We start from the raw sequence: 24,115 nt of genomic DNA on the forward strand, positions 1-24,115 counted from the left end.
GCATCTCCTTCTGACTTCTTTGAGATTGCATTCTAGAATCATGGGAGATAAAACAAAAATTCTTGAAACACAATTTCAGTTTTTAACTGAAGATTTAAATCTTAAAAATTATTTAATTTCCTTAAGAACAGTGAAATGATTTTTAAAGTGATGTCGTTTAGCTTAAAGTATTTGTAGGTAAGGTGTGGGGGCTTTTGGGTAAATGCTTCTTTTCTTTCAAAGGAAGTAAAAAATATATATTTCTTTGGTTTGCATGATGGATAAAATGAGTGCTAAATGTAGTTGAATGCAATTAATTTTTATGAAAGCATATTTTGTCATTCAAAATTGCACTTATTTACAACAGCTTATTTACAACTAGCTGTACTAGTTACCTTAATTCTAGCAGAGCATAATAAATGATGTTCCTTTACTTTGTTTTGGTAGCTGCTTCTTTAAAATATAAATAAAAAGAAGCTTTATAGGCCAGTTTCAGCCTTTTGGTAAATTGGAACGTAATTGTAGCACCTTCAGGAGTGCCACTGGTTAATACTTGCTTTAAGCAGTGTCTTAGGATAGCTAACTTCCTGTAGAATGATATATAAACAGAATACTAGAGTGTTCTGTGTCTTAATGCTATACCTCAGAAAGCATTTCTGTTTGCAGTATTTTTTTCAAGAAAACCCTATTATTTACCAAAAAACCCCTTTGTGTTTCTTAGGGAATGACTATGATGTGGTAAAGAATAATACTTTAACAGAGAGATGCTTTATTATTTTGAGAATTCAATTTCAGATACTATTTGTCCTTGCTTGCTTCTTTTGGCTGCAATGTACGATTATTCTGTCTTACCAGATAACAGAACTGTTGTACAAGGATGAACGTTATTGCCTGACGCCTCCAGGACCAACTGGTAGAGTTTCAATTTCTATGATTGTAACTTATCCACAAATCCGTTCTTCTGTGTAATGATGGGTTTGAGGGATTACAACAGTAAACACTGATTGCTTCTTTTTGAAAGTGAAATTTGAAAACATGTTGGGTAAAATCCTGATTCAAATAATCAGAGCATATTCTGTGAGATCCACAAGATTTTTTTTTAGTTATAAGAAAATCTTGCTGATAATAATTTACTTTTCTAAATTTATAGATCAAAATGGAGATTTAGAAGGAATACAGTATCAGTGCTTAAATACTTTAAAAAAAAAAAAGAGGCAGTCTTTCAACCTACTTTTACCTTTAGTAGCTCTTCTGATTTTGTAAATTAACATATCCCAGATTTTCTACCTTGAAGTAAGTATACTTTTATGTTCAGTGTGGTTTTTTTAAATAAAGGTTTGTTTTTTCCCCCCTCCTTTTGGAGCCAGAGGGACAAGGAGGTATGGGGACAGTTAATCTTTGGGAAGACAATACTTGATGCTCTTCCTGTTCTTGGAAGGGCTACAGGACCCCATATATTTTTGCACTGCATAGATAAGAAACTTAGCACTATTTGCTAAAATCTGTTCATCTTGACTTTGATTGGCTAACAGGCAGTTTCTTCAGTGTTAGTTGCTCTAATGGTTAAAATATTTTTGTATGCTGTTATATTAATATTACAATACTTAATGTAGCTTGGTAATGGAATATAAGGGGTAAAATGTACAGAATAAATATGCAAAGTGTTAGAAATCTGTTTTTTCTTTGGAGCAATGACAAAATATTTGTGGCAACTATTTGGGGTAGCAGGCAGGAAAGGGGGGGAGGGCCTTGGGCAGTACCACTTCTGTCACACAGTAGTGGAAAAAAATAGATTGAAGTAAGATTCTGTACTGAAAAGCTGTCACTAGGTCTGAAAATAATTAATATTCCTTTCACTCACCAGTTAGATATGTGCTCCCAAACCACATAATCTCTATGCCTCAGTGATCATTGTTGCCATTTCAGAGCCTCTCATCAGGGTGACATCTCACACCAAAATGATTTCTTATAAATTAATCTTGATAACATGACAGTCTCGGTAATTTTAGTGGAATGCTTTCTCTTGTTTTTTTCCACAGAAGCTGTTGGCTATTTTCTTTATCACTTGATTGACAGCATGAGTGACTCAGAGGTACAGGCCAAGGAGGAGCGTTTGAGACAATACTTCCATCAGCTGAAGAAGATGGTACCATTTCATTTTTTGCTACATAATGCCTGTCCTGCCTGACATGTATCTATTAGGTTTGAAATTGCTGCTTTTAAGTACAACCAGACCACTTCTCAATGACATGCAAGAGCTGGAGACTTGAATTACGTCTGAGATAATTTCTGTTAGACAAATTTCAGTTTGGTTGTGTTTCAAAACTCATATAATTTTTTTCCCCACCTCTTGTTACAGAATATAGTTATCCCTGCAACCCACTACAGCGGCATTTGCAGACTGCTGGACTCCTCTCAAGTTCCTGAATTAATTAAGGTCTGTGGTTCTATAGCAATTACTTTGAATCTAAAAAATCTCTGAATATATTCTCCTCTGCAAAATAAATTTTCGCATCAATATCTTCATGCAGTGATTATATGTAAGCCTTTTAACCTTTCTGTGATTTTTCGCTGTTGAAGCTGGTTTCATTTCTAATGTGAAAGGGATACATTTAATAAGTGCCGTTTCAAGTCAACGTAATAATGCTGCAGAACACAGCTTTTTTTACCATTGCTATTATATAATTACCTTAAACCTTTTTAGTATGATATGCTTACTTAGAGATTGAACTTTGGGGGGGATTAGTGATATTTTTGTCTTACTGAATTTCAGGATGCAAGGTTACTGTGTCATAAAAAATCCCTGCCTACAGACAACATTCCAGAAGTAAGTAAATTCACAGATAGCTATGCTTGTTCTTACTGTAATAATACTGTTTGGATATGGGGTTTAGATGAAGTGTAATCACTAGCTTTCAGATCAGGGAAGTATATTAACGTTATTTAAATCTACCATTTTAAGTTCAGAGGTTACTTTCCAGAGTAGGAGTAAAGGCTATCCAGATTTTCACATAGACCTGATACTTGACCTTGGAGTTGGCTGAGGTTTCATGCCTCAGTTTCCCTGTCTGGTAAATAATTTTTTGAAAGTTCTAGTTAGTTAACAGTAGTGGTTTGAGGCTTAATTCATGCTTGTAAATTACAGTGATCCACTTGAGTGGCAGGAACCATATAAATCCATACTGCTTCTAATGGTTGAGTGTCAAGTCTTCACATTTTTGATCTGAGCAAAGTGGAGATGGAAAAAGAAACAGGCTTCTATTCCCTACTTCCCTAAATACAAAGAACTGAGTGTGAGAGCAATAGGAATGTTGACCTTTATAGGTATGCGACTTAATGTTGGAGTTTTTTTTTTTTACTGTATTCTGGCTCAAGTCTTCAATTAGTATGTACTATTTAAACAGATAAAAGCACCTTAAATGATTAAAAAATTTCTTCGAGTATGAAAGAAGAGGATTATTTTGTCTGTCTTTTATTAAAGTGATCCGACAAGTTGTTCAGGGAAGGGTGTTTTTGCAATTGACATTCTTTCTGTTACCTCCATTTAGAGTGCTAAATCTGACGTGTCTGCTTTGGAGAAGAAACTAGAAATGCGAAAAGCTGAAAACCAGCCTATTACAGATGTCTTGAAACAACTCATACATGCTCTTTGTGAAGAAGAGGTATCTAAAGCAATGCAGAGATAATTGGAAACACATAGCTATATTTTTAAAGGGACATAAATGACTGTGTTATGGAAAGACATAGTTAAGCAAAGACAAGTGCAGTGCTTCAGGTTTCATGGTTTGATGCTTATAAATCAAACATAAGTGCAAAAAGCAATTAAATCAAAAGGTTAACTAATTTCAGCAACACCTTGAATGGCATGTTTTGGGGTTGCTGAAGTTTGTTTACAATAATCTGCAAAGTGAATGATAGTAACAGCTGTGATAGGTTTATCATACATGCCAAATGTCCTTTCAAGCCATGGCTCCGGTCTCTTATATCTAGATTGTCAAGCAACTGATACATGCACTAGTCATTTGCAATTCAAATATTACTAGGTTGTTAATGCAGGGATTGAAATTCCATTTTCCTGCAGGAGGAAAGCTCTTCTGAGATAAAGGGTCTCTTGCCTTCATTCGGCAGGCGTCCAGCTGTAGTTTACATTCATTTAGTGTGTGTCTGTAATTTGTGGGGTATCACCACACTTTTGTTCAGTTTCTTGTTCAGTATGATCCTGCCTATAAAGCTGTATATATAGGAACAGTAACAGTTGTGCAGATGATAGCACAATATTCTCTGTTGCTACGAACACAATTTTGAAAGAGTTGTGTATCTCAGCCGTGTATCTCTACAATTTTGCATATGAAATAAGCCTAGATGCAAACACCATTGCAAGTTCAAAGTGGTCAAATGTATGAATAAGAATTTATAGAAAAATAAGCTTTCTATGGAATTATTAAGTAGTTTCTTATTCTTTAGAAAGTAGTTTTGTTATGTGCTTGGCAGTGTACCAGGTGAAAATGGTTATGAATTCCAAATAAGTAAGAACTGGTTTAGAATATGGGTTAATAACGTTCATGGTGTCTGGATTAAAAAAAAAAAAAAAAAACCAACAAGTCTCTTACATTAAAAAATGCAAGAAAATTAAATGCAAAGCAAGAACACTTACTTCAAAGTCTATTCTCAAATTAATGTAAAAGGTGTTCTACAAAAATAATGTTTGCAGACCAGCTTTCACTCTTAAAATTTGCTAAAGCATTACAGCACTGTGTTTTCGTATGTGATCCTACACTACTAAAAGCACTAAAGCAGTCATGTAACTGTACACTGAATGTATAAGATTCAAAATGTCAGATTGACTTTACCTCTAGTTCACATCTTTGCTTTGTTCCTTTTTTAGAATATGCAAAAAGCCCTTGAAGTGAAAGCCAAATACGAACCGGACATGGTTGTCGGTGGCTATGCAGCCTTAATAAATTTGTGCTGTCGACATGATAATGTAGACGAGGCAATGAACCTGAAAGAAAAAGTGTAAGTACACCGGCACTGAAACATGTCACAGAGATTTATGCTGATACACAGACCTTGTTGAATTAAGTAGGTTGAGTATTAACCCCCTCATCCATTTTTAATTAGTTTTCCCCAACAATGTATGTGCATTTAAAACAGTCATGGGTGTGGTTTTTGGAAACAAAAAATTTGCTTTGTGTAATTGAACATTAGAAGCAGTTACTTCGTGTGGTCAGTAATTTTTTTTTTTTTATTTCGAAAAAGGCAGATTGCTACATAAGATGTGTTTTATTTTTATTTTAAACATACATACTGTCTAAATTGAAGCTTGCCTTAATTTGCAGTTAAAAATAGGTACCTGTATTGTGTGTTAGAAAGCACCTAGAATGGGTTCAGTATACAGGACACCTATATTGTTTTTAGAATAGCAGTGTTTGAGTAGTGTTATTTTAAGACTGTCAACAAGCATTTTACTTTAAATTTTTATATTCAGTTCTTTGTACCTTGGCTGTAAAAGTTAGCTCCAAACTAAAACATGCTATGCATGACTTAGCCTGGAGCAAATTCCTACAGATGATCCTTATATTTACCCCTTTCATTTTTCTCTTGAAAGGCTCCTTTTGGTCTGATGCTGTAGTGAATCAAGAGCAAGCTATATGTGACTTTCAGGTTCTCTCTCTCACAAAATCCTTGCTCAGGTTTTACAGTAGGTTGGTGGGCAGGTGCTCGTTACACCCTGCTAGTGTTTGAAATTAGGTGAAGTGACTGAGCTGTGAATGTCAAGAACTTTGCCACCCTACAAATAATGGTTGTGTCTTGGCTTTGGCTGCACTTCCGTTCTCACACAGTCCCCAGAGGGAGCTTGCAGGAAGTGAAATTCAGTCTTCTGCCGGAGTTTCACGGCAGTAACACATTTTTACTGAGCTGCCTCAAGGTAGCCTCATATTGCAAAGAAGTGTGTATTTGGATTGTTATAAAAAAAGGCAGCAGTGGAGGAATTAACTTTTAGTACTTCCAGAGAAAAGAAGCAATACATAGCAGAACTTCAAAATAGTAGATTTTAACTTAGGTGAATAGTTTCAGTCTCTCTATCAAAAAAAATATAGCCCTGTTCCAGTCATCTGCACTTTTTTCTTCCCAGGCTTCTGAAAAATACCCTATTTTATGCAATAACTACCAAATTATTAATTAAACCATCTGACTCTTTCTCAAAAACATAACCTTTGGCTTTGGAGGGTGGGAAGGTGCGTGGATAATATTTTTAAATCATGTTCTAATGGTGCGTCTTTCAAATTCTATCAGATTTTTCCTTTAAGACTTACTATCATTTTTAGCTCTTAGGGCTGTTGCTGTTATATACTTTTAAAAATAAATATCTTTAAGCTGAAGCTATAAAATGTGAGCCTCTGTTGATAAAATTCTTAATGCTTTAATTTCTAGCTTCCCTAAGAATTCACTTGTTGCTCTTGACAGCGGAAAGTACATAGCGCTGGTAGAAGTCTTAGAAAAGCATGGTAGACTAGAAGGTAATCCATTTGCTTTCGTTGTATGTTTCTGCTATATAATAAAGGTATCTTGCCTCAAGAATAAAAATGTGAGTTGATATTAATGGTATATCATGTCCTGAAAAGTGCTTGAACATTTTGCATACAAATTTGCATGTGAATTCAACCAGAGATGCTTGGACAGTGCAGGCCATTAGTTTTAATGGATTGGCAAGCTTGTCATTTACATTTGCACAGCTCAGTGCTTTTTGCATTTCTGCAGCTAGTTTTTATTAGCATTGCTGTTTGGATTGAGTTTGAAGATCATGACTTATGGCACAAATTGCGTATGTGCCTAGACTAATGGCTTTGTTTTTGCTTAAGAAGGTCTGAAGGCTGAACATAAAACCTATAAACATAACCTCCTCATAAGAGCCAAGTACTGCAAAAAAATAATTTAACTTTCCATAAAGTATATATTTTTCTGTTACTATTCTTTTTTGTGTTTCCTATTGAATTTTATATTCAGTCTGTAAACTGCCTGGAAATTTTGGCTTTTTTAATGAGTGTTCTGCCAACTGCCTATTTCGTATTTCTAGATGTTTGCATTAAGCTGTTAGCTCTTTCATTTTTGTAATTTAGTCTAATGTAATTCTGTGACTTACATGATTTGGTTGATCTTTAAAAAGTCATTATGTCATTAGCTTTAGAAGGTGATTCTGAATATTGAGTTCTCTGATTTTGCAGAGTATCAACTACACTAACACAATAAAACATGGCTCAAACCATGTAATGGTTTTATTTAAAACACTGTAAAATAAAACAAAAAAGCTAATAGAGTTTTTTTTCATGTAAGATCTGCCTTTGAAATTTGTCTTGGCCTCTTATTAAGCGTACTGTTAGAAAAATAGTAAACAAAGCTGATTTGTCCAAATCATAAAAAATCAGATCATGTCTACCTCTACATTAAGCAGTTTGAAAATATGAGTTTGCTTTTAAGAGCATAAATGTCCCTCAGAAAACAAAATAATTCATAAATATAGCCAAATGTAAAGTGGTCAAAACATTCTGGCTATGCAATAATTAAGAACATTCTAAAAATGCACTTATTCCGTATACAAAAATGTTTGTTTCTGCCTTACTAATGAAGCTTAATGAACCTAATGTTTTAACATGCAGTCTGTTAGAAAGCTTTCATTGGCTCTCCTTGGCTAATTAGTATCGACACAGCAAACAGGCCCTATCGGTATCAGACCATTAGTCTGGCTGTATATACAGTGTAAACATATCTTTATTATCTGGCCTCGTGACAAGCCATCTGCTGAAGAAACAATGGAGTGATTTAGCAGATGTTAGCATTGAACGATAAAAGCATCCATTTAGTAGAATCTTGCAGCTATAGGGCAGACTGTGCAGGGTTATGTGGTGCAGAGTGGGCACACAGTTTCTATCTATAATTTGTAGTCAAAGTTGCAGCAAAATGATAAAACCATGCTATTGTGGATTTATAATTGTAGTCTCGTTTAGAAATGCAAGTAGTAATTAACTTGAAATCGGCATTATACACCAGAATTTACATTCCTGCTGGGTTTGAAATGCTGTTTTAATAGCAGTTTGTTTTCCCTACATGAAATTACCTAAGGGTCTTTTGTGTTGTTTCATTGTAGATGCTATTAACATTCTAACGGAGATGAAAGAGAAGGATGTTCCTATCTCAGGCAGAACAGTTGCATCTTTTCTCCGCATTCTTAATGCCGCTGCCATGCGAGGTGATGTTGAAACAGTGAGTCGATTACATGAGACCATTGCGAACCTGGGCTTGGTGCAAACTGCTGCCCTTCATTCCCCTCTGATTACAGTTCACCTTGAAAAGTAAGCTATGCTTGGGCTTCAGATGAAACAAGTTATGATATTTATTTGTGTTCTGTGACCTGTGTACGCAATTCACAGCTGCACGTACATACGTGTCTGGAAGTGCTCACGCACGTGCAATACTGAAGTGATCTTGGAGCAGTAATGAACAAATATGTTTTCTTAATTTAGCTAAGTCTCTTTTCATCAGCTAGACATCGTGTCATTGATCTCTGGGAACAACAGCTGTGTTTTAGGGGCACATCAGAGATGAAGTGGCTATATGTTGGAATATGCTTATGAATTAGTTTGTTCTAAAGTCTGTTTGACAAAATAGCTATTCAGAGTGCGATAGGTGCAATCTCAGCTTTTGTGGTGAAGTGGAACGTGTTTTCACATCAAAACAGCATTATTTTGCTGTTTCCAAAATATCTCAGGTGAGTTGCAGGGCGGTTGTTGAACACTGAAGTATTCTTAATTCACGTAATTCAAATAATTAGATATCATTGGCAGTAGGCTGCTGTGTTGCTGAATTTAAAATTCAAAGAAAATACTATCTAATCTGTTATGTTTGAGGGGTTTTGCCTATATATACTTTTTATGCCATGTATTAAAGAACAGGAATTTCATACAGGCATTCTGGTGGGAAGTATCTTCAATTCCATGTGTCATATTCCTTTCCATAAGTTTTTATTATGAGGTGTAGTATATTTGAATTAATATACGTATGAACTATATAACAATTTCTTAATAAAATTGAGGCAAGAATCCCTTTTCCTTTACCATATGTGCAATCCTTTTATTAGTCTTTTGTGTGTCACTTCTGTAGTTCCTGGTTTTTCAACTCTTGCAGCTAGAGTTTATGAATCAATTTCTTGAGATTTGGTTCATGTCAACAAAATGTTATTGGCAGAAATATAATACCTATGAAGTAAGTGAATTTTTCATAGTATCGTGTAAGTCAGCAATGTAGGGGTTTTTAGTTCTTGTAGTTATTCTGGGTATGCAAGGTCAGTATAACATTTTCTGTATTGAAAATTCTTGAAAAAGAGGTAACTCTTTGTAGATGTATGTACATTCTCTTTTAAAAACTGTTTTAGTGAAGTGGTCAATGGTTAAGAATATAGTGTACATCTTCTCAGTCAGTAACTCTGCCTTGGTTGCATCACAAGCCAGGCAGATGTTTAAAAAAGTAATTTAACTGCAATCATATGTAACTAATGTGTCGGAAAAAATATCTGATCTGCTTTGCAGTGTGCATAAGAGCAGCTGCATTTTACATAATTGCTTTATGCACATCGACGTGCAAGTTGTACCTAGTGCTGCTTGGGCTCTTTTCACTTGAAGTGTAGTGTATGATGATGTAGATAAAGGTGTGATCATGTGTAGATGAAAAGGGGGATAGTAATGAGTGTTACTTCAATTTGATTCCACATTCTTCTGCGTTAATGTTTTTAGTAGAACTTTCTGAAAAAGTTTGATTAATAAAGGGACTTTTGATGAGACTAGATTCATGAAAGAGAAAATAGTTCCAGACTGGAATTGTATGGCTAGAAGTCATTGGTATACACCTGTATAGCTGCTAATATATTTCATATCTATAAATAAAATGCAAAGTAAGCTAATTTCCAAGGGATTTTTTTACCACCTTATGGGTGGAGAGACTGCATTTTCTCTGATAGTAGACAAAATTTGGAAGGTGTTTTCTGCATAATTTGCTTGGGAGGAATAACTGCATTTTCACTGGGGTGTTTTTTTGTTTGTTTGTTGTTTTGGCAAGGGGGAGGTGGTGTGGTTTGGGGATTGTTTGTTTTTCTTAGATATGCAAAGGGTTTTTTGAAAGTTATGAGTGACTGAAATAAGTGTTAGTCATTTCTTTCAGTAGTAGTGCTGCTTATTTGCCATCCTACAGCTCAGGTATCATGCTGAAATGTTGTCATTTAGCTGCAGGTCATCAGCATGCCTCTGAAATTAGTTCTGGGGTATTTTTAAATGTTCCACAGCAGTGCTTGTGCTAGTGTTTTGTGTTCTTAATTTATTTCAAACTTTTTAATTGCCTTTAAAGGAATCTGTGGTTTGCTTTTGAAGATTTCAACAATTGTAGGTATAAAATGTTTTCATCTACCCCTTTCTTCCAGTCCTGAGTATTCTTAAGTTCTTGTTAAAGAACTAGTAGTAGTTCTAGTGCAGGTTAAAAGTGACAACTTTCAGCAGAGCAAGGAAAAGAAAAAAACATTGATGATGGACAACATAACTTTACAAAAGCTGACATTCTAGTAGAATGGACATTTTGCCTTTAATATTTTGGGAAATAATTAAAGTAACTAGAGAGAGAACTCATACTTACCTTGGGGATTTTCTGACACTGGGTAAGGGGAACTACCCCCCTGCATTGAATTGTCTGATTTTTATTTATGACCTTGAATAGTTTCTCAAGATGGGAAAAATCACATTAAAAATTGAGACAGTCCACATGATCTTGGCCTGTCATTTAGTGTGATAAACCTTCCTTGGATTGTGTGACAAAAATCTGCAAGGATATAAAGAACTTGTTTTCTTGAAGTACGTCTTACTTCTGAACTGTTTTTTCCAGCTGCTAATAATTAGAAAAACTTGTGTTACCTACACCGTGTAAAAGTTCTTAAAATTTTAAGGACTGTAGTTTTGGCTTAAGTTAACCTCATCTTTGAGAAAAGAAAGAAAAAAAAACATCTTCAGGTTTGAAATTTACTAATTCCTGTTACAAGAAGTGCTCCTAAGCGGAGGGAAGAAAATTTGCAGGTAAACTGAGAGCATTGTGTTACAGACCACATGAGTAAAATATTTTGTAGTTTTAAGTCAGGGAACACAAGCAATTACTATCTGTATCTTAAATGATAAAAAGGTTATAGTTGGATTGTTTTTCTTTAAAAATGGTTTGTGTATTTTAATACAGCATTGTCCAGCAAAGCATTATGTGCTCATTTGTCATTAATCTCGTATAAACCCATTTGGATCAGTTTCGTATGTAGTAGATAGAGCATGAATGCAGTGCCTTGACAATTTTCCTTCTGTTGTTTTCATGGAGTTAAAATCACCTGTGATTTTTTGGAGATAATTCTGTAGCACTTACAAGTTATTTGACTTGTATATGCACTTCTGAAAATAGGCATCTTTGTAAATTAAGTGGTGTTTTTAGTGGGGGACACATATCTTTAGTGGGGAGAGGTTTTTTTTCTATTTTTTAGTGGCTTTATTTCAAATATTGTATTAAAACTCTTCACATGTTGCAATGAAATTAGGGATGTTTGGCTCTCTTACTCCATTATTGCAATTAGGAATTTAGCATCATCAGTGCCAAAGGACAAAAGTGTCTCATTTGCCCTATGGGGACAGGACAGTGATAAGATGATTTTTTGTCAAGGATCATTGGGTCGTAATTAAGTTACATTCATGGCTATTGCTTTTTGAAGGATGATTGGTAAATGACAGGCTTCATGTGCTTGCTATGGACAGTGTTCACTAGGGTTTTTTCTCCCTCTGTCAGAAAATCCTGTTGAGTCTGATAATGTAAATGTGGCATTTTATTCTGAACAAAAGAGCAGGGAAATGAGCTATCTTGTCTAATCATTCAGTTGTTTAACACCGACTTCCAGTTTAGACTCAATTGGCTGGAAAGTACTTGACATGTGAAGTTAGTGCTGTTCCGAACGCATGTTTGAGTAAATTTTAAAGTAAGTGACAGCTAAATTGTACCTAGGGAAATTACAAAGCCTTCAACACAGTTAATTTTTTGGGGAGGATTAGTTGTAATTGCAACACCAGTCTCCTTGAAGATTCCTTAGTACAGCAAATGAACAGAAACACATTTAGCTCTTTCAAGAGCCCGTTCTCTTTTAACAGAATAATTTTTGTAAAGCTGATTGTACCTTGCTGAATTGACTTCCCTCTACACTAACATCTGGTTCAGATTTGTAGAGAGGGATTTGTTTTACCAGGCTACCCTCCACCCCCACCCCAGAGAGTCCCTTTTTTCTTTCTACCTCTCTAGTGATTTCAGGTTTGAGAGCTTTTCAATCAGTAAACCCCTTAGGTAAATTGCCACTTCACTAAAGCTTTATGCATAATGTTGCAGCACTTCAGTCCAATTAAAATCAATATTTGGAGTCTTATTTTTATCAGGCAGACTCTCTGGTTGTGAAAGTTGTTTATTACAAGTAAAAGGGTTAGATGTAGTGCTACATTCTTAAAGCAAGAGGGGAGTGGCTTGTTGAAATTGAGGAGAGCTGAAGTATCCCTGCATGGTAGAGCCAGTCCTGCTGCAGAGTGTGTCCTGCAAACCTTCACACAGCTGAGTAATTTTGGCTCTTCAGATAGCTTTGCGTGATTAAAATTGCCCACACAAATATTTTGGAAGATTGTACCCGTAATACCTTGGACTTCATAGCCATTCTAAACAGGAACCAAAAGAATCAAAAAACTTGGTGTCTTAACCTGAACATAACTAGCTGGAAAATGATGCCAAAGGAGGACTCTTCTGGGACTGCATAAGGGCCAAGCAGAATGTACTCATGGCTGAGGCTCCTTCTGTCATTCAAAAATACTAGTATATCTTCTTTTCTAAAAGAGCAAGTTTCAATATTTCGGAAAAATACCCCTAATCTTTAAGTGGAACAGGTATTAGTGCTGAACAGATAATATTTGTGAGTGACTTAAATATTTGTGACAGACTTATTTGTGAGTAGTATCTGGCCAACTCAAAATGAAGCATGGATCATCTATGTTCACATTTTAAGTACTGTGTATTCCAAACTGATGCTGGAAATCTGATTTTTCCAACATGGCTATGAGTATATGGGCTTTTTTTTCCTTTCTGACTTGAACCGTATTAATTAAATAGTAATTTTAGACAAGGCTTTTAACGTTGTAGTAAGTATCCTTTGGGAGGATAAAAGGGTGTTTGACATGCATAACTTCTCACGGAAAGACTCTCAAGTACATTGAAATGTACAGCTGTTTGTTAGTTTAAAATCATTATGTCTAAAGAGCATTTTCTTAAAATGTAGAAATTCTTTTTTTTGCAGCTCTTTTTATGATAGTTAAGCATTACAAGAAACACATTAAAATGTTACCTCTACCTGAAATTTGAAGCCTACAGCGAGTTCCTTATTTTCATTTTCTAAAAGGACTGTAAAAACTGCTTACAAAAGTAGCTGCTGGTACTTACTTGCAATTAACTGCAGTTTGTGACAGTTAAAAAATACTGCAGGTTGTTAAATCATACAAGCTCAAGTACAAGCATAACCCTGATCATTTTTTCTTTGCAGTAATGGTACCAACAATTTCTATATGAAATCTGAACTTCTCTGTGTTTTGTTGTTTTATATTTGTCTTTGCCAGATTTAGCATTTAAACGTTTTATAAACCCCATTCTCTAGTAAACTGTGGATGACTGGTTGGTTGACTGAATGCAACTGAACAAATATATCCGATTTCAATAGATTCAAAACAGTTTTAACAGTAAGTCAGTGTGTAAGATACAGAACTCCTTAAATGCAGACTTATGCAGCTCCTTTGAGCAGTAAGTCCCAGTAACAAGTACAGTATTTCCATTTATTTTTGTCCCAGGTCTTTGCTGATATTTTTTCTCTGCGTGTGCAGTATTAATGCCTTCAGAAGTATACATGTAGGCACTAGAAAACTGTTAATGTTACTGCTTGAATGACATTCCAGTTATTCATTCATTTATTGATAGCTTTGACCTAAAAACAGTCACTTTAATCCTTCAGGAATACAGCCGAGACAATACCATAGCTGTTTGAGCATCAGTCTGAAAAGCTAGATTTATCACTGAAAACTTTAATTTGAATGTATAAATGTTGTTGTGCCTCCGTAGAAATTGAGTAGTTTTCTGTAAAACTGGGGTTTTTTTTTAGATGTTAACTGAACTTGCATCTAAAGCAGGAGAAAAATACTGATTATATAAATCTTTATATCTGACTATGGTAACTACCATAGTATTTCGCTTTTATGACAGTAATCTAGCCTGCAACATCTACTTGCAGTTTTGAAATTAACCTGTAATTTAGTCTTCACCCCAAATGACAAAAATTCAAATGACTCCATGGGGTGCCAGAAGATGCACTGTAAACAGGGCTCAGTAAGGGGGATAAGGTAGAAATCCATCATCTTAGGTTCTTTTTAAGAATGCCAGTGTTACTGAATAAAATTATTTCTTCTTCTGCGTTTTGCTCTTTAAATTTTTAAAAATATTAGCCTAGATAATGATAGTAGTACATAGTAGTTTAGATAGTTCGCTCTTTGAAAAAGCAAAATTTGTGCTGCACAAGAAATACAATGTGAGGAGAGGACATCTGAATTGGGCTTGTTTTAACAGTAATATCTTGATTTGTTAAGGTTTTGTTCATCAATAATAAGGTTGCTTCAGGAATGTTAAAACGTTATTTCAAGTCAGCCTTCCAGCTACTGTTGTTAAGTGATTTTTTTAAAAAAATTTTTTTTCCTTTGGTAACTTACATCACCCTTATCAAATAAGGTTCTTGAAATCTAAAATGCAGTCTTGTTGACTGCTTGGGTACTTACTACATTTTGTGTGTGTGGTCTTGGTTTGTTTCAGCTTAAATCTTACCTGTCAAAGAATAACGTATTGTTTTACCAGTGTTTCTGTGGTTGTCCTTGGTTGTTTTCAGTGTTTTTGCTTTGCTTTGTTTGGTTTTGTTTGGTTTTGTTTCAAGATTGGGTTGTAATCCTTCAGAAAAAAAGGTCTGCAGCAGATGATGAGGTACTCTTAGTTGCACAGTATGAAAGGTTGTTTTATATTTGTTGTTACTGTGATTGTTTTTATGACTTTACAGTTTTGCATTTTAATCATGTATACTTCTAAAGGTGTTGGTAATGTATACATAGGGGAAAATCCAGCACAGGATTGAGGTACCAAAAATGGAAATATTCTGCATGGCATTTGGACTTGCTGCTCAAAGGCTGCTGACTAAATGCATTTAATGCAGTCTTGCACACTTGCTTACTACCACATGGATATAAACTAGTGCCATGTCTCTGTGACATGGATAGGCCAGCATAAAACACATTTTGGTACCTTACTATATGGTTGAATTAACTGCAAAAATTGTACTTTTTATAGGAGAAGATATCTGTTGGATTCTGGTTTTTATATAGAATGGAATAATGCTGGCCATGGACATCAACAGATGATTTATAGGCAGTCTGTTAAGGTGTAAAACCAATATAAAGCAATCTAGAGAGCTGTGGTTATCAAAGTTAACTCTGGAAATCTATACTGAAACAAAAATATTGTGGAATAATTGTGAAGAACTTAAAAATTGGAAATGTGTAAACATAGACATAGAGGTAATAGAGTGTACATGGTGTTACTTACAAATGAGAAAAATAAAGCCGTTAAACACTTAAGTGAGTTTTCCATGGAATTTGAGTTCTGTCAAGATAGGACACAGCATAACTTAAGAATATTGTTCAAAAATTAAGTGCATCTACTTCTGTGGAACACTCACACCTTTGGCTAATTCGTAGTGAACGGTGGTCATGCAATCAAAAATAATACAGTTGAGAGGGGAATAAACACTTGGATTATAGAGTGCTAAATGAATTTTCTGTGAAATTTTCAAGATAAAAGTGGTTTCAGCATGCATTTCTCCTGCTCAGAATGTTTTTATTCTTGTTTTGTTTCATTCCACAAGGGATGACATGCCTGCAGCTCTGGAAGCTTTAATCAGCTGTTACAAGAAGTATGGTAAAATTCTTCAACTTCATAACATCTACTGTAAACTGGTAGAAAAAGGAGATGCTGATCTTCTGCAAAAGGGTTAGTTGCACGTAGTCAAATGCTGTCTGCTAATATGAAGTGTTTTCTGGGGGTTTTTCTTCCAGGATTTGTATATAGTTTCTTCAACTGAAAGGAAAAAATTGTTTGTCTTTAAATGTGTAACTTTAAAGCACTAATACAGTGCCTGCATTCTTCAGATAGAAAACTTGATTGTAATTTTAAACATAGAACAGCTCTGTTTGTATAATAGATTATTGAGCTCTCCAAGATGAGTGCTAATACTTGCTCTAGCTATGTATGTTACTACTCAGAAACAAATTAATAGTAACACATCACAGTAATAAAACATCTGTTTTTCAAATAGCTGTGCAGTTCAGAAATCATATACCCTCACTATCTATGAGCAGAGCATGCAAATATAGTCTGTTTTGTTGAATGTAGTTCAAAATGTAGTGCAGATAAACAGAAAAACATTTTAAATATGCTCAACCACAAAGCTCCAACAAATTGTGTCATGTTGTAATCATTCTGTTTGTTTCAAAATTTATCCCCCTGTAGCTTATCTTTCGTGAGGCTTGGAAAATATTAGTATTAGGAATGTCTGACATAAATACTGAAATACTTCAATATATTGAGTAAATTAATGAGGTTTATTCTGTCTTTAGTTTCAGATTTTATAAGCAGAGAATATGGTGACATGATGGCTCTTTATGATCTCTTCTTCGCCTTCTTGCAAACCGGAAAATACAAAGAGGCCAGGAAGGTCATTGAGGTGGGATTTTAACTATAGTACTCTAATTTTGCAGTTATTTAGACTCTTAATTAGAAACATTTAAAGTTTTTAACCTTTAATTAGACTTGTTCTGATTCATGTTAATAGAATGCAATCCCAGTAATAAAAAACCCTCGGCCAGCTTTATTTTGTATAATTACCTTTCAGAAGAGAGGCAGTCGTCTTGAACATTGAAATTGTTTCCTCACTTTTTCAAATTTGCTCTTATATATCAAAATGATATTTGCATATTAAATATTGGATTGTGGAACAATTAAATTAAACTGGCATTCCTGGGTGTAAAGTTGCTAATCCTCTTTCCAAAGGAATTCTTTGTTCTTAAAAGCACTGGAATTTAATTTGCTGCAGACCATGCTCAGATTTATTTGTAATGCTTGTCTACAAGTTAATCAGCCAAACAAGCGCTGTCTGCTACTGTTTGGCATTTAATTTAGCATTTCTTCTCTCTCTCCCTCTTTCAGGATAGTAAGCAGCTTATAGGAAGTGGTAGGTGACAAACTTGGTCTATTTAGGATTAGTATATTTTATCTAGACTTGATTGAAATTGTGCTTACTGAAATTGATAAGTCAAAGGGGCAGCTGCAGAGTCTGCCCAGATTGTGATTATTTTTTCTTCTTAACAGTGTTGTATATTTTTAAAATGCTGCATAAGTTTTCCAGTTAATATATGGGAGGAGGCATCTTGCAGAAAAAAGTAATAGTCTGTCCTCAGTGTTTTTGTGTTAGGCACATACACAACTCTAACCTAATTTTGGGGTTTTTTTTCATTCCTAGGACAAAGAATGCTTTTTCTCCTAGTTCCCCTCAGAGTATTTGAAATACCAGCTATCCTGCTTGAATTGTCTAATGGAATTCTTTCATTTAAAAAACCTTAACTGAAGATCTGCTTGTTTGTCTGTGGTGGAACAATACTGTCCTGCTGTGGGGTGTGTGGATATTGCTAAGCACAGTGTTGAAGCATTGATATTTTTGTTCTGAGAGGGTGTTTTGGAGCTCAAATTTTATAAAACAGAAGAATAGAAATATCAGTATCTGACAGCAGATGACACTGAGGAGTTGAGTTCTTTTTACAGTGGTTAAAGTGTATAGGAGGTAAAAGGATGAAATCTGAGGTTTGGAAGTAAAATTAAAGCTAAATGAGCAAAACTGTTACTTCATGTGATTTAACAGCTCTTTCTTTGATATTGGCATTTAATTTCTCAAATTTCTGTTGGTGTCTGGAGATCAGTAATGGTGAATAGGATAGTAAGCCAGTTATCAAATTGTTGTGGCTTTAAGCTTTTGTTAAAGCTTAAAACATTTTCTTAAAACATGCCAGATTATCTCTGCAGGTATTCAGTATTTGGTGATTGATCATAAGTTACTACTAACTGCAGATGTTTAGGCATAAATCTGACCACCAAATATCTGGAGATTAAATGGAAGTCTTCCTGCCTTTTATGCTAGTTAAAGTATTTTTACCTAACTTCTATGAAGTATGAATTAAAGCTTTGTTTATGCTGTTAAGGAAGAGCTGGTTTGAATTCCAGGATTTTTAGTAGGATAGGAATTTAGCTATGAACAATATTGCATGTATTTTACTAGTGGAAAAGGTGTCACAAAATCAGTTACTATATGGTGCGTAGTGTTTTAAGTATGCTTTTGTTATGTCACAAAATGTTAAGTATTTTCAAAGAAATTGTTTCCAAAAGGGGAGGACAGAAATCTCAAATTGATATTCGCTGAAGAAGAAAATTGTTTGTGTTGTTTTAAAACATAAGCAAGTTCCTATTTGCTTTTTTTGTTTGTTGGGAAGTCAAAGCCTTAATTAATCAGTATAATGTGGAAGATGGAGTATGAGGTGTATGTGTATTCTTTCTCTAGTCCAGTGGGTTTTGTGACTAAATTACTCCTCTTGATGGTCATCTCAGATTACTTCTCTATTTTCTTTGCTTGTGAAATAATATTCGGTGAAGGAGATCACTTGGTGCCACTTTCTCTTTTAGATGCTGTTGCATGTACCTTTAAGTGTGTACATTAATCAAGTATTGCTGGTTATGATGGTAAATTAATTTTAGTGATATTGTTTGTTTTGAAAGCATGTATGGAATTAATAAAGAGTATCTAAAAGGATAGTAATGAAACTGGAAAAAAAATCCTTGGGAGCTAAGGAAATGAAGACTGTGCAGGATATGGTTGCTTAAATGGGATTTTTACTCATTGGAGACCACTGCCCCTCTGCTTGCTCTTGCTGTTTTTAGAAATTAGAGGTACACTAGATGCTTTTATGAAACGTAGTGACAAGTGCTGCTTTGAAAAACTTGGAACTTAAAGCCTCAGAAATGAAAAAATAGCTCTTCAATCTCAAATCTTTGATAAAATGAGGGCAGGTGACAATACTGGGAAAGGTCAAAGGATAAGATTTGAGAGAGATTATAAAAATCAGGTCAGACTTGTGTATGTTACATTATCTGGCCTCAAGTGTATTGTGAATGCATATATATGCAAGATCATGCTGTAACAAGAAAGCTGAAAGCTCTGGGCCTCATCTGCTTGGTAGAAGAAGAGCAAGACTAATCTGGGAATGAGGCTGTGAGAGACAAGGAAAGGGAAATAGAAAGGAGATGAGGCAAAGAATTTGTCTGACCAATGCTAGAACAGCTAGACTGAAGCATGTGGTAGTTTGGTAGTGTGTCTCTTCTGAGGCGATGCTGACTGGAAGAGAAGCTGTGATATTGAGAAGACTGGCAGGGGAAATGCAGTTTCTGAGGCATCGTGGGGTTTTTCTGTGATAAGTTAACAGTTTGCAGTGTTGCTGGACTGCCTTGTTAAGCATTTGAAAGTTTTGTCCTCATAGACAATAGCTACAAATAAGGTAGCCTTGGCTGCTCTGTAAAGTCTGTTTTATTCTAGCTGTGCCTGGAAATTCCCGAGCCCCCAAAGCTGTGCTGGTAGATGCTGTTTTCATTTACACTGAAAATAAGTTATACCAATGGCTGCTGTAGTACATCAAGACATGATTTAGTCTTCTTAATTGCACCTCAACTGATAAGCTAGCTTTTGTCTCGAGTCCTTCAAAGATGATCATGTCAGAACAAAGTTGGCACATCTTTCTTCTTGCCCCTTACCACAAGGTCACATACTAGCATGCTTTCCCTTGGATTGGCACAGCATGACTTCTATGTCATCAAATCTAGCTCTGGCTACTTAGGATTTTTTCCCTTACTTAGAAAGGCAGCTTAATTGCCTTTTGTCCTTGAATTTTGTTTTTCATAAAGAAAAAAGGAAGAAAATTAGGTCAGTATGTTTTGCCTTTAACTAAACTAAACTACATTAAAACTAATGTAGGCTAAAAGAAAGGGATGTGAATTTTCAAGAAATAGGATTAGGGAAAATGTACCTTTTGGAAAAATACTTTCTTTACCTGTCTTATGAAACGTTTCCTTATTTCAAAAATAGTTAATCAGATCTCCTCCTGGGGAGAGGTCTTACATAATTATGTGTTGCTTTAAGTAGTAGATCAGAGAATCGAAAGAATTGTTTGGCCTTACATTCTTTTAAGTCTGGTATTTTAATGGTAAAAGAATTTTTTAGAGCCTAGTCCCCCAGATCTCGCAGCTTCTTACCTGTTGCCTGTACTGGACAGTTAAAAGTCCCTTTTGTTTACTCAGTTGTTGATTGCTGCTTTATTAAGCACGTGCTTAAGATCTGTACTAATGTGAAGGTCATCCAGAAGAGGAAGAGTGAAAAAGGGAATGTTACACCACCTTGGAGGAATTTATTTATTCCCCCTTTCACCTGTTACTATGTTCTCATGCTGCATGGAGATTTACAGATTTCACTGCTTACAGTAGTTAAAATATAGTTGATGTCTGCCATTTTTGTTGGATTTAATTTTTTGGTCATCCCTGAATCTTTCACCAAGATCTCATATAACTTGAAGCTGTTTTACATTCATGATGGTTGAATATTTCTAGACTCACCGTTTGTCCTTCATTTATACATGCTGAATGCAGCTATTAAAATATGCACTGAATCAGTGTGTAATGAAGCCCATGTCCACTCTTGGCTTTTTCTGAAAAGATTTGTATCTCGTTCAGTACTGTAACAGTCCTGCAGCAGAGGGTCAAGCAAAGCCCATCTGTAAGTCTGCTTAGTCTAAGTCTGAACCATGTTTTCATGAAGCAGAAATGAACACTTCATTCCTGTGACTGGATAGGCAAGGTATTAAATGGATGTTAAATCCATTTCTGCACTGTATCAATAAAATCATTGCACCTTAAATGAAGTTTTATTGTACAGCAAAACCCTTATCTAAATAAACCAAAACAAGCACCATGTTCAGAAAGGTATCAGGTCACTGGCACTTCTAATTGGGAGCTTATGGACTCCTCTGATAGGAAGCTGGAGTTGGTAGCAGTGTTCCACTGTCTTCGTGTTGTTTGACAGATACTTCTCAAAATCCTTCTAGATCAAATCACACCAGCTTTTAAAATAACAGCTGTTAATTTGCTCTTTCAGTGGAAGAGTAAAAGCTTTTATTGCTGCTCAGGTTTTCTTTTTGCTGGAAATGAAGGCAAAGAGGATTGGAATACAAAGAAAGATCTCAGAACTGGATGACAGAATCTTTTGGTAGAAGTTCAACCTGTATGGTTTGTTTCCACTAGAAGAGCCTTCTTTGAAAATAGCCATGGATAGTGCATGCCTTCAGAATTCTTTAAGCAGATTTTAATCAAGTGTGATGCTGTCTTTACCTACTCTCATACTAAATATGTTGTTTATATTTAATAATTAAATTTACCATATCCCACATATCTCAAGACATTAGTGTGAAGAATTCAGGGACAAATGGTTGTGAAACAGTTTAATGTGAATAAGTGCAAGAAAAGGCATTTGCTGCTGAAATCTGGAACCTGACAAAAGAACTGGTTTGGGCGAGTTTAGTGTACAGGAATATATCTATCAACAGATGTCAAGTTAATTTAGGAGGTAGATAGGTTTAAGCAAAGAATTGTGACATCCGCTGTCAGCAGAGCTGAAGATACCAGTTGCCATTGGATTTAATCTACCATAAAAACAATGAGAATATTTCTACGTGATATTGAGAGATTACAACCTTCTTTCATCCAGATTGCTTTTTTTATGAGTCTGCATCATAAAATTGAGTCCTGCTGATTTTATGCTGGAGATGAACTACCAGGAGAAGATGCTTTCTTGATTTGTGACAGCAGGATTGGGGGAGCGGGGGTGGGGGGGTACAGAGGTTATGTGTAATTTAGTGATGGTTATATCTAGTGTCTGAATTTTTTTACAAAGACTTATTTTTGGTCCTGTCGAGAAAAGAGTGGAGGTGATTAAAGCAAAATTAAAATGTTTGTGAACAAAATTGTATTAGATAATGGTGGTCTGAGATTTAGGAATAGTTTGTAGGGGGTGTAATAGCTTTTATTAGAGTAACTGTATACAACTGAGAGGGAGGGGAAAGACTGAAGAGCTTTTAAGCATGCAAGCCCTATAATTACAAGAAAAGATTAATTTTTAAAATTATTACTATTGAATCCTATTAGTCCAATAAAATCATGACTTCTCCTTCTGAAACTGGACTGATACAGTTAGTTATTAGTGAACTTGGATTTTCTTTCCATGCATGAATGTTTGTGAGTTAATTTAAAAAGGGTTGCTTACTAGTTCAGTGCACGTTATTTAGAAGTTCTTTAGTATTCCTTTCTTAAAGGGAAGGGATATGTTTCAAGTAAGTAAGTTTGGTAAAGGAGATGACTACTGAAAAAATTCCTTCCCGAAAGGAAGAGGGTAATGTGTTCAGAATGTGGGATTATGGCAAGAGCTGTGCATCTTTTCTTAGCTCCAGGGACTTTGTGTTAGAAGGAAGAGGTTTATAATGCTTTTTTTTTTTCATTCATCATACACTGTAATACCACATTACAAGGCCAGAAGCAAAGTTTTGCTCTGTTTTTAAGCCTAGGATATCCTTGAGAACTTTATTTTAAGCCGGGGTTTTGTGTATTTTTTATGTCACCTTTTCTTCCAATGTGATTATTGTTGTGAATGTCTACTGATTTTTTTTTTAAATAATATTTCTCTGCATAATTTATCTTGGAAGTCTGAAATTTATCTGAAAATGTAGATTATTCCAATAGTGATTTAATGTACATCAGTTACAGTTGTCTTGAGTAATGATAAAGTTGTAAAACTCTATCCTATTTTTATTTTGGTATTTTTGGAAAATAATCAAGTTGCCTTACATTTTTCTCAATGTTTACCTCACATAAAACAGCATATATTCCTCTTCCAAGTGAAGTAAATAAAATCATGAGTATTTACTCAACAGATACTTGTGTTGGTAAAGTCAGTGAACTGTGAAACTGACAGAAGCTTTGAAGCAAATGCATACTTAGGAAGAAAAAAGCCACAAACCAACAGTACAGACTTTCCCAGTGGAGACTGTAAGCTTTGTATTTTCTTATTGTGAACTACTGCTGCTTTTTACATAAAAATGGACCTAGTAGAAGTCAAGTGGTTGCTTCCTTGTGTTACTGTAGGATAGGCAGGAAGGAGAGCATGAGCTTGAATTCTAATCGATCCCAGGAGAAGAGTTCGTGAGGACAGATGTGTAGGCATGTATCCCTTTCATTAAATATCTGGTACTGCAACTAAAATATTAAATACACTATATCTGGGTAGGTTTTGAAGGCTTGCAGTGGAGCAACTCCTAAGTTTCAGTATTCCAGTACTGCATTCGAATACTTGCCTTCGTTATCAAACATGAAAAGTAAACATATTGAAAGTACAGATATAATTGTGTTCAAGCTTACATACAGTTACCCCTTGCCCAGAAAGGTGATCAAGAGTTCACATATTTTAGATGAATTTCTTTTTAAAGAAATCAGTATTATGGGGGTTGTATTTTGTTTAGTTGTATTTATTTCTGGGCAAAATTGCTTATAAAAAAGAAAAGGAATTACTCATTTTTTTGAGTTTGCAAGGTTTTTTTTTTGTTTAGCAAGAGTAAAGAGTATCTTTCTGTGCTATCACCAAAGAAAACATTTTTGAAATAAGTGAGAACTAAGCTTCTTTCAAAGTGGAAAACGAACCTGTAGAAAAAGTATTGCTTCCCCTGCTAGCCATAAACAGCCGTAGCTGTAATGTCATCCTGGTAGTACAATGACTTAAAGAAAAGTTGAGCTAGGAGAGCATTAATATATTTTATTAGAC

General features: G+C 35.0%; 1 protein-coding gene across 2 annotated transcripts in view; it reads left to right on the plus strand.

The window, feature by feature from the left end:
- Positions 1 to 24,115, plus strand: part of LRPPRC (leucine rich pentatricopeptide repeat containing) — an 87,836-nt gene that overhangs the window by 32,832 nt on the left and 30,889 nt on the right. For both annotated transcript variants that reach the window (XM_032102850.1, XM_032102849.1), the window contains exons 16-25: positions 835 to 892; positions 2,019 to 2,125; positions 2,339 to 2,416; positions 2,753 to 2,806; positions 3,528 to 3,641; positions 4,865 to 4,995; positions 6,415 to 6,500; positions 8,126 to 8,330; positions 16,025 to 16,149; positions 16,776 to 16,882. In XM_032102850.1, the coding sequence (XP_031958741.1) occupies positions 835 to 892; positions 2,019 to 2,125; positions 2,339 to 2,416; positions 2,753 to 2,806; positions 3,528 to 3,641; positions 4,865 to 4,995; positions 6,415 to 6,500; positions 8,126 to 8,330; positions 16,025 to 16,149; positions 16,776 to 16,882 (1,065 nt within the window). The remainder of the gene's footprint in view (positions 1 to 834; positions 893 to 2,018; positions 2,126 to 2,338; positions 2,417 to 2,752; positions 2,807 to 3,527; positions 3,642 to 4,864; positions 4,996 to 6,414; positions 6,501 to 8,125; positions 8,331 to 16,024; positions 16,150 to 16,775; positions 16,883 to 24,115) is intronic.

The sequence above is a fragment of the Corvus moneduloides genome, chromosome 3 (assembly GCF_009650955.1).
Source record: "Corvus moneduloides isolate bCorMon1 chromosome 3, bCorMon1.pri, whole genome shotgun sequence".
In the NCBI taxonomy this organism is placed as follows: domain Eukaryota; kingdom Metazoa; phylum Chordata; class Aves; order Passeriformes; family Corvidae; genus Corvus; species Corvus moneduloides.